Here is an 11,173-nt window from a genome sequence, read left to right on the forward strand (position 1 = left end):
TGCAAGTGACCACATTGCAAGTCACCCAGTGACCACGTAGTCCAAACCATACATGGCCAAGAACATTCTCAACACCAGAAGTGTCAACCATGCAGCCCATGGGTCATGAAGCCAACAATACTCCCTAGTGTGGCTGAACCAGATTAAAATGTAGTTGAGAAATATCAAAAAATGAATAAAAATACAATAAAAAGAAATAATACATATTTAAAACTAAGTCAACATGTGGCCTGCAGGGAGCCTTATGGACAGTTTAGTGGCCTCCATTTCTATGAATTTGACACCAAAGTTCTCCAACATCTCTGATACAGGGACCATCCAACCTCTAACTCAGGGATGGGGAACCTGTGGCCTCAAGGCCATGTGTGGCCCTCTAGGTCCTCAAGTGCGGCTCTTTGACTGAATCCAAACCTCACAGAACAAATCCCTTTAATAAAAGCATTTGTTCTGCAAAACTTGAACTCAGTCAAAAGGCCATACTCAAGGACCTGGAAGGCCACATGTGGCCTCAAGGCTGCAGGTTCCCCATCCCTGTGAATCTATCTGAAGACCTCCAGGGCTCCCTTTCTCATCTCCCAAGGTATTCCATGCCACTGCTGGACAGCTCCAAATGTTAGGACAGATATCTTGCCTTAAAACTACCAGATTATGCAAATGAAACATTTTTTTTTTAATTTTGAGGAGGCATGGAAGGAAAGAGGGCTGGGAAGGGTGGGTATATAATATACACAAGTTACAGAAATTTTAAATGCTGGGGTCTTCAGAAAGAAAGTAGCGGCACCAGTCCTAGCAAAACTCAAGATAGTTTGAAGAAAATAGGCAAAAAGAGGTCTTCACAGAATTAAGCTCTAAGTAGAAGATGTGCCCCAAACACAAAAAGACCTCATAATGAGAGGCCCTGCCTTCAGCAGAGATTCTTCACACTCAGGAAAGCTACCCTTGCTGTGGACATCAGAACAAGCTGGATGTTTCTTGTATACTGAAAATCCCTCGCCACCTCAAAAAAAAAATTCTACCTTTAGGGTCCTCCAATAAAAAAAGCCCTGAGACTCCATGAAGCTCCCCTAGGGTGTCCTCACTAGGAGCTCATGAAGTTCTTAAGGCATTACTGTGACAGAAGCTCACTACCACCCAAGGCATACCATACAAATTCCATAAGCAGTGATTATTAAAGAATTTTCCTTTGTATCAAATCTAAATATTCAGTTCTCTGCAACTTCTCCTCATTCCTCCAAGTTTTGCCTTTAGGGACAACTGTCCATATGACACTTTCAAAAACCTGAAGAGCCTTGTGGTACCTCCTGAATCCTTTGCCACCTTTTCTTCTTTTCTAAAGGCTGAACACCCCTACTTCCTTTAATGGACCCTCCTATTGCATGAGTTCGAGGTCCTTCGTCATCTTATTTACCATCCTTGGGACACGTTCTAGCTTCTCAATGTCTTTACTGAAACCTGATATCTAGAACTGAAAACAATACCCCAGCTGTGGTTTGAGTAACACAGTATACAAGATCCATCCTCTCTCTCATTCTGAATGCCATAATTGGTCAATGCATCATAAGTTTGCACTCATTTTCCAGAACTCCAATTACAATAGAAATAATGTCTCTAAATAAAAAAAAATATACCTTGAAAGTTGACACATTTTATGTACCTACCTGTAAAGGTGTATCTGGATTCATAGTCAATTTGGGAACTTTATCAGCCCAAGGCAAAAACTTCCTGGTCTTGGGGTCAAGATAATAATCGAAAATTGTTCCCTGGGATGGAAATTTGACTGCTTTCATCTGTTTGAGCCACCAGCGACTAAATTCAGTTGGATAATCTGAAAGCTAAGAATAATAAACACAAAGGATCACTGGGTTGGCTAATGCAACATTATGACAGCCTCACATGAATGAATGAAGTAGGCTTCAATTTCTCTGGACCCTTAAATCCTATTTGACACCCAAAGTTTTTACAGAGTCAACCCACAATTACCGATGAAACCTCTAGCACCAATCTCATTAATTCTCTATATGTGTAGATTTGGTGGGGGGGGGGGCAAGTCATAAAAAGACCATATATGGGCAAGAGGGAGCTTGGAACGTAACCAAGGTAACTTTTGTCAAGGAAATATTTCCCTGACTCAGAATCACAGAACTAAAATTTGGAAGGGATACTAGAGGTCATCTAGTCCAAATAAGAAATATCCATGAGTGCTCTCTGCAACATTCCAAATAAGTTGTCATCTCACATTTGCTTAAAGGCCTGGGGGCCCAGACACAGTCCCTTCTGGAAGAGGGGAAGAGGGAATTCCCAGGGGGCATCACAGGTGTGTGACAAGGAGTTAGAGCTTAGAAATTCTGCTGCATAGTTGCCATTGGCTATGAGGTACTTTTCCCCAGCCTAGAAATCAGAGCAGGTTGAGGCTGACAGTGCCCTGTGGCCACCTCTGACCAGAACATCCCATCATAACAGCTGGTGTTTGTAAAGCTCTCACATGAGCCTCATGGCAACTCTGTGAGGGAGGGACTACAGGTACAGGTATAGGTACACCCCCATTTTACAGGTAAGGAAAATGAGGCTCTGAATGGTAAGGTGGTCAGCCTATATTCATGTAGCTAGTGTCAGAGGTGGAGTTCATATCAACTCAGATCTCTTCTGACTATAAGTCTGCATTGCCTCTTGCCAAATGAGGAAAAAAAGGAAGGAAGTAGGGAAAGGGAGAGAAAGGAGGAGAGGGAAAGGGAGAGGGAGGGAGGGAGAGAGGAAGAGAGAGAGAGAGAGAGAGCGAAAGAAAAGGAGAAAGAAGGAAAGAAAGGAAGGCAGGAAGAAGGGAAGGAGGGAGGGAAGGAGGGAAGGAGAAAGAGAAGAAAGAAAGGAAGGAAGAAAGGAAGGAAGGAAGGAAGGAAGGAGGAAAAAAACCAATGCAACCAAGATTAGGAGAGAAGCAGAAAACTGGGAAAGAATTTTTACAACCAGTGTCTCTGATAAGGGCCTCATTTCTAAAATATATAGAGAACTAAGTCAAATTTATAAGAATACAAGTCATTCTCCAATTCATAAGTGGTCAAAGGATATGAACAGTTTTCAGAGGAAGAAATTAAAGCTATCTATAGTCATATGAAAAAATGCTCTAAATCACTATTGATTAGAGAAATGCAAATCAAAACAACTCTGAGGTATACCTATCAGGTTGGCCAACATGACAAAACAGGAAAATGATAAATGTTGGAGAAGATGTGGGAAAATTGGAACACTAATGCATTGTTGGTGGAGTTGTGAACTGATCCAACCATTTTGGAGGTTGGATTGCTCATTTTGGAGAGCAATTTGGAACTATACCCAAAGGACTACAAAAATGCGCATACCCTTTGACCCAGCAATGCCACTTCTAGGTCTGTATCCCAAAAAGACCATACAAATGGGAAAAGGACCCATATGTACAAAAATATTTATAGCAGCTTTTTTTGTAGTGGCAAAGAATTGAAAATTGAGGGGATACCTATCAATTGGGGAATGGCTGAACAAGTTGTGGTATATGAATGTAATCGAATACTATTGTGCTATAAGAAATGATGAGCAAGCATACTTCAGAAAAACCTGGAAAGACTTGTATGGACTGATTCTGATTGAAGTGAACAGAACCAGGAGAACATTGCACACAGTAACAGCTACATTGTACGACGACTGACTGTGATAGACTTAGCCCTTCTCAGCAATGCAAGGATCTAAGACATCTCCAAAGGTCTCATGATGGAAAATGCTATTCACACCCAAAGAAAGAACTATGGAGCTACAATGCACATCGAAGCATACTATTTGCTCTTTTTTCTGTTTTGTTTTGTTTCTTCTTTCTTGTGGTTCCTCCTATTGGTTCTAATTCTTCCTTACAACATGACTAATATGAAAATATGTTTAATAGAAATGTATATGTAGAGCCTATATCAGATTGCACACTGTCTTGGGGAGAGAGGGGGGAAAAAATTTAAAACTCAAAAGCTTATGGAAGTGAATGTTGAAAACTAAAAATAAATTGATAGAAAGAAAGAGACAAAGAAAGAAGGAAGGAAGGAAGGCAGGCATCTATCTTTCCCAGTTGTGTATCTTCTGGGGTCTTGCATTCTCACTTCCCCCACCCTCAATCACCTGCTCTCCTTTTCATCAGGTCTCTTATGATCTCCTCCTCTGCTTCTGGGTTAGATCACAGACATGACCATCATGTAGATCCATAGTAGGAGTAAAAAGAAAGTATGCTGTATTTGGAGCCAGAGAATCTGGGTTCAAAATTTGGCTCTGCCACCTAGCATGTTACTTTGGGCAAGACATTCACCTGTCTGTGCCTCAGTGACCTTATCTATAAAACAAAAGGAGTTGCTCTAGAGGCCCTATAAGGTTCTCTCACTAAATATGTGATCCTATTAATCAATGAATGGAAAATTCAATTCAATTCAACAAGATTTTATTAAATGCCTACTGCATGCTAGGCATTGAGGTTACAGAGACAAAGGTCAAACAGCCCCTGCCTTCAAGGAGCTTAATGGAGAAGAGCAAAGCCTTGGCAGTGACCGTCATCAGTTTCCCAACCTGCCACAGTTTAAGACTCTGGTCAGCAACGAACAGCTCTGAGGCTCATATGAATCTTGCTAAGAAAGAGTGGTCATGAGTTGGCCACCTCCACTCAAGCTGCTTTGGAAAATATTTCATTCAGAGGAAGTTGACCCCATACCACTGTCTCAGGCAGCATCAACAGAGAACTCTCATGTCTTTGGGGGTCTGTGCCCCTGCCCTGGGAGTCACCCAAATGCCACGTCCTGCTCTGCCCTGAAGCCCCAGTAATGACATCCAGGCCCTCTCCTCTAGGGGGCACACTTGGGTGAGACAGAAAGGCCCAGTTATCAAGATCCTTCCTTATACAATGCAAGGGAGCTGGAAGGTGTCATGGGTCATCTAGCCCATCCCTTCATTTTGCAGAGGAGGAAAGTGAGGCCCAAAGAACCTAAGTGGCCCCAAGGCCAGAGGGATTCTAATAAGAGTTAAAGAGTATGATCTGGAAGCACCACAGTACCAAGGTCTTGTCTAACCCCTCACTTTATAGAGGAGGAAAATGGGGCCAAAGATCACAGTGGTAGTTAACACCAGAGCCTGAATTGACACCCAGCCTGCTGTTCAGATAAAGGATTCTTTCCTCTATGCCTTCCTCATCCATTCTGAGTGGGCAAAATCCAAAGGCACAGGAAGAATCAATTGATTGGTTGACAAGAAGCAATGCTCTCTACCCAAAAGAGAATAAAGCAATTTTGTGCACGTGATTGTGGGAAGGAAATCACATATGGTACCCTGATGGGAGAAGATGATGGTCTCTACAGAAAGATGGCCACCTATGAAATCCACCTCCATCCCCAAGCTGTACAGAGGCCCTTTGTCAGTAAAACGCTAGAGTGTTCCTGCAATCCAATCCAATCTGATCTGATCTAATCTGCATTTGTTAATTGCCTCCTATGTGCAAAGCACCTGGGACAGGCACTGGGGATCCAAAGAGAAGACAGCCAATGGCCAAATGAGAGACTGTCCCTTGCTGTCAGTTTGGTTACCAGGAAGGGGCTCCCCAGGATTTGGGAGGACGGCTGCTAGAACCACGTTAATTATAGAACACAGCTCTGGTAACCTAGTGACAAGGAGAGGAGCCCCACGGGCATGAGTGACCTCATCGTGCTATTTTAGGCTCTTGCCTCATCCCAGTCAGCTTGGAACTAAGAGAAGAGAGCCTTCAAGGACAGATTCCTTTTCCTGCATCCTCTCCTGGGTTCTGGGGGTTCTGGGCAAGGAGGCCTGGAGACTGAGCATAGCCACAATCTACTGGCAAGGACCTAATTATGGGGGAAGGGGGTGGGAGAGAGGCCATTTTACACAAACCCCATGACTGACTGGGAGGCATCAAAGACATACAATTATTCTGCGAATATCTCATACGTACCTCTTTAGGAGCATTCTGCCTCCCCCATTAGAATGTAAGTTCCTTGAGGGCAGGGACTTAGCCTGGCACAGAGTAAGTACTTAAGAAAGGATTGCCAGCTAGGTAGCAGAGTAGATGCAGTGCTGGGCTTGGAATCAAGGAACACTGAGTTCTAATCCTCTCTCCTGCTTCCTAGCTGTCTGATCCAGGGAAAGTCCTTTACTTCTCTCAGACTCAGTTTCCCCATCTGTAAAGCTGAGATTATATGGACACCTGGCCCACAGGGTCTTTGTAAGGATCAAATACTTAAGAGGCTTATGAATGTAAGAGCTTTCCAATCCTTAAGGAATCGTATAAATATTGACCACAACTGTTATGATGATTATGTATTCAGGATATAGCAAAGGTGCAGCTGAAGACACTGACTCTGGATTTGGCTCAGGCCAATGCCTAGCACCACCCCCACTCCAATCACAACCTAGGAAGAGCTTTGGTCATGCTCTTCCATCTCTTAGGGCCTCAATTTCTTCATCACAAAGTGAACAGGAGGGTGAGAACTGTGCCCATGGTTCTACATGGTAAACATCAAAATCAGGAGCTGGACCCAGGCCCATCTTGGCACCATAATCCATTGTCTCTCCAATGTGTCACCCTCTGTAGCAATGGATAAAGGGGCAACATGGCCTCAAAGGGGGTCACTGGACTTGGAGTGAGAAGCATCTGGGGTCAAATACTGACTCAGACACCTGCTGGTTGACCCTGGGCAATTCTCTTAACCTCCCTGGTCCTCAGTTTCCTCATCTGTAAAAAGAAAGGGTTGGTCTCTATGGGCCTCTCAGGTTCTTCTAGCTCAAGATCTATGATCTTAGAGAATGGTCACCAAACTGAACCCCATAAAAGTGGGTGATGGGATTACAGCTCTAAGGTCAGAAGGGAGCTTAGAGGTCATCTGGCCCAACTGCTTCATTGTCCAAATGAGGACCAGGCCCAGAGAGATTGTGGCTTATATAAGGCCACATGGGTAGTAAGTGACAGACTCAGGATTTGGACCTATACCCTCAGACTTCAAAACCAGGGTGCTTTACATTGCGCTATGCTATCTTATAGCTTTGAATCAATGATTGGGAGTCTAGTGACTTTCATCAGAAAAAAAGGCACAGTACAAAAAAAAAGTGTGTGTGAAGAAGAATGAGGGAGGGGGAAGGAGGGAGGGAGGGACAGAGGGGAAGAAAGAAAGGCAGGGAGGGAGGAAACAGGAGAAGGGAAGGAGGGATGGAAAACAGGAGAATGAGGGAGGGAGAGGGGGAAGGAGGACAACAGGAAGAGGCAAAGTGAGAAAGCAAGCCGGGAGAGAGAAGGAGGAAGGAGAGAAACTCATTTTGAAATGGTTTGGAAGTCCACCAGTGACTTCGTCCTAGCGTTGTGATACAGAAATACTGCTATGGGACCCCAGAGATGAGAGTACTGGTCCACTCCCCTGATCTCCCAATCTTCCTGAAAGCAGAGAAGTGGCCCATCTGCACAATGCCCTTCTCCCCTTTCCAACTCCAACTGTCTAAGAAGAAGGGGGAAAGCAGGTGAAGCAAGATTCAGATTCTTTCTCCTCCTGTCCACATGCTGAGAGCTCCCTGCTAATGCCGTCAGCAACTTTGGCATGTCTCCATTTCTGTCCAAGCTTGGGCAGCAGCTGCCTTGCTGAAGGGCCAGGAAAGGGAGCTCACAAAACAGGCTTTCCTGTGTGTGTGTGTGTGTGTGTGTGTGTGTGTGTGTGTGTGTGTATAAGACAGGGCAGTAGAGTGAAGAGTGATAGCATGGAGATAGCATGGAGCTGAATCAGAATCTTGCTTCTGATACTGCAAAGCTGGATGACCACCAGTAAGTCCTTATCCCATCTGAGCCTCATTTTTCTCCTCTGAACAATGTGGATGGGGTGCCAAGCCCTGTACCTATACCTAACATGGTTTTCATGAGGATCAAGTGAGATTTTTGGTCTCACAAACCTTAGAGGGCTACCCGAGTACCATCATTTGAAATTGAATCTCCCTATTTCCCCCAGGCTGAAAGTGCAGCAGCCACCCAAGGACCCAATCCCACTGCTGATCACAACAGAAGCCTTAATCTGCTCCTTTTCCCAGCCTAAGCCCATTTGCTCCCCTCCATAGACAGTCTCTGCTCCCAAGGACCACCATATTGGTGTAAGGTTTTGTGAGGATACATGATTGGCTTTAGCCCTGCTCTAACTCAGAACTCTTGTACTCAAACAATCTACTCACCTCAGTCTCTCCCAGACATGTACTGCTACATAGCAGCCATCATTATAGCTGGAAGGCAAGCTCACAGACTTCATTTGTTTGTTTTATAAGCACAAAACTCCTTGGTGTCAATGCATGGGCACCAAAGAAGTCATGGACAAAAAGAAAGACCCTATAGACACCAAAATTCATAGCAGCCCTTTTTATGGTATTGAAGAATTTGGAAACAATGTTAATGCCCATTATTTGGGAATGGCTAAACAAATTGTGGTACATGAATATATTATTGTATTGTAAGAAACAATGAATATGATGATTATGGAGAAGCCTGTGAAGACTTATATGAACTGATGCAAAATGAAATGAGAAGAGTCAGGAAAACACTGTATACAATGGCTGCAACTTGAAAAACAACCACCACAGCATAATTGAAGCTGAATGTTGTGAAAGTTTGAATAAGGACACGGCCCAAAAGAAGAGAGATGTGAGGACATCTGCCCTGACTCCTTGGCTGGGGAGAGGGGAGGAGTCCATAGGTAAAACACTCAATGTAACAGCAGATTTTTTCAATGTGTCCAGTAATTTTGATGAGTTTTTTCTCTCTTCCTCTTAGAAAAAAATTCTTGTAATAAGAGATGTTTCTGTGGAAGGAGTGGAATAAGGGATACAGGGGAAAATACATGTGGTATAAAAACAATTTTTTAAATAAATTCTATTATTTTATTTTAAAAGCAACAGAGCACTCTTTATCATCGGATTCTAAAACCACCTGGTTAAACAACCAGCTAAGTCTCAGTGGGGCTGAGCCCAATAATTCTGGCCATAGAGTCACATCCCTATTCAGTTAGCCCAAGATGGCTCTCAGGGTGGGGGTACAAACTCTTTCACTTAAATGGCCACAGAACATTATGAACAGACCACACTTTCAGTGAGAGGTGGGAACCAGTCTAGGGTGCACACAATTCCAGGCTAAGGGGTTTATTTTGTCTCCTAGAGGTGATGAGGAGGAACTAAAGCTTATTGCGGAAGGGACTGAAATTTTGGACTTTCAAATTATCACCCTGGCAGTTGTGGGCAGGACAGATTAGTGGTGGGAGACTGGAAGCAAGGAGGCCAATTAGGAGTCTGTCATAACAGCCAAGGTGAGAGAGGATGAGGGCCTGAACTACAGTGGTACCTGAGGGGAGAACCCATTTCAAGTGGTTTGCAAACCTGTACATCATAGTTTAATGCATCTCATGGTCTATTTCTACGACACTTGTTCCCCAACTTGTACCTGATCTTGGAGCAGGGCTCCCCCAAAGGCCCAGATACATGCAAAGACAAAGTAGATCTCATAGACTTCCCTCGGGCTTTCTGGAGGCACGTTTTCAGGGGTCAGCAAACAATCCAAAAGAGAGCAAAGAGTCTAAAAGAAAATTTAAAAAAAAGAAAGAAAGAGCTGTCATGAGATAGGGCTTTAAGCTTGGTATCATAGGAGGATTTTTAATATAAAATAATATAAACAATGTGCCATGTGGCTGAGAAATGTTGCCATGTTGAAACATTGTCACATTGGCAACCTCGGAGAATCCAAATTGTGGCTAACCCCAGGGACCATGGAGAGCTACCTGGTAGGTGTGAATGGACAGCAGCATAACACTTTGGGGGTGCTCTAAAGTTTGCAAATCACTTTACATGCATTTGCTCATTTGATCCTCAAAACAGTCTTATGAGATGGGTGCTATCATTATAACCATTTTACAAACAGTAGCAAGGTGACACAGTGGATGCAATGCTGGACCTGGTGTCAGGAAGTCCTGAGTTCAAATCCAATCTTATATACTTACTAGCTGGATGACCTTGAGCAAGTCATTTAACCTGTCTGCTTCAGTTTCCTCACCTATAAAATGGAGTTAATAACAACACCTAACTCCCATGGTGGTCATGAGGATGAAATGTGATATTTGTAAAGTAATTGTAAACTTTATAGTGTTGTATATAGGCTAGCTATTGTGTTAACTATAATATACAGTAATGGATTGGAGTCAGCATGGCTACTCAGTAGCTGTGGGATCTTGGACAAGGCACTTTCCTATGCTTCGATTTGATCATAAGCTCATCATTTTTTTAAACTAAATCTACAATTTCATTAGTGTAGGGCTCTCCGGGTAAGGACTACTCTGCCTCTCTCCACCTTCCACCAATGTAGATTGCTTGTTGTTCAGTCATTTTATAGTGTCCAACTCTTCAGGGCCCCATTTGGGGTTTCCTTGGCAAAGACACTGGAGTGGTTTGCCATTTCCTTCTCCAGCTCATTTTACTGATGAGGAAACTGAGGCAGACAGCATGAAATGACTTGCCGAGGGTCACACAGCTAGAAAGTGTCTGAGGCTGTATTTGAACTCAGGAAGATAAGTCTTCCAGACCCCAGGTCCAGGGCTCTATGGTGCCACCTAGCTGCCCCTAATGTGCCAATGCAGACTGGCATATATACTCAAAGTCTTAGAGAGTTCCTCAGGGCACCAAGATGGTAAATGTTTTGCCTAGATTCTCTAAGATCATGACAGAAATACAGCTTTGGGACTGCAGCTTACATCTTATCTAATCCAAGTCTCTCATCTTGCAGATGAGGAAACTGAGTGTAAGAAAAGCTAAGTGACTTGCTGAGGATCACATGGGTATGAAGTGACAGACGTGAGATGACATCAAACACAGGCCATAAACCCTCTTCATACCCACCATGGGCATCACTCACGAAATGAGGTTTCTGTCTCACCTACATCATGAGGAAGGTGGACAAGCCACTCTAAGATCCTGTCCAATTCTAGAGCCTGACTGCATTCTGGATTTTCTCAACAGACAGAGATTTCCCAAGAGGTCCATCTGACAGCCTCATTAACTGCTTTGAACTACTGAGTACTCTGAGTAGAATTTTATGGAATGGTCAGAGGATCACCTGTCTCTAGTTAGAAATAAGCTTAGATGTCGTTTAGTCCAAATC

At 43.6% G+C, this 11,173-nt stretch overlaps 1 protein-coding gene across 2 annotated transcripts in view; it reads right to left on the reverse strand.

Annotated features, from left to right (window-relative positions):
- LOC114050436 (dynein heavy chain 11, axonemal-like) overlaps positions 1-11,173 on the reverse strand; it is a 315,578-nt gene that overhangs the window by 132,462 nt on the left and 171,943 nt on the right. For both annotated transcript variants that reach the window (XM_027872110.1, XM_027872109.1), the window contains exons 44-45: positions 9,467-9,598; positions 1,659-1,832 (exon numbers count right to left, since the gene is read on the reverse strand). In XM_027872110.1, coding sequence (XP_027727911.1) covers positions 1,659-1,832; positions 9,467-9,598 — 306 coding nt within the window. The remainder of the gene's footprint in view (positions 1-1,658; positions 1,833-9,466; positions 9,599-11,173) is intronic.

Source organism: Vombatus ursinus, unplaced genomic scaffold, assembly GCF_900497805.2.
Source record: "Vombatus ursinus unplaced genomic scaffold, bare-nosed wombat genome assembly UNPS02014799.1, whole genome shotgun sequence".
Classification (NCBI taxonomy): Eukaryota; Metazoa; Chordata; class Mammalia; order Diprotodontia; family Vombatidae; genus Vombatus; species Vombatus ursinus.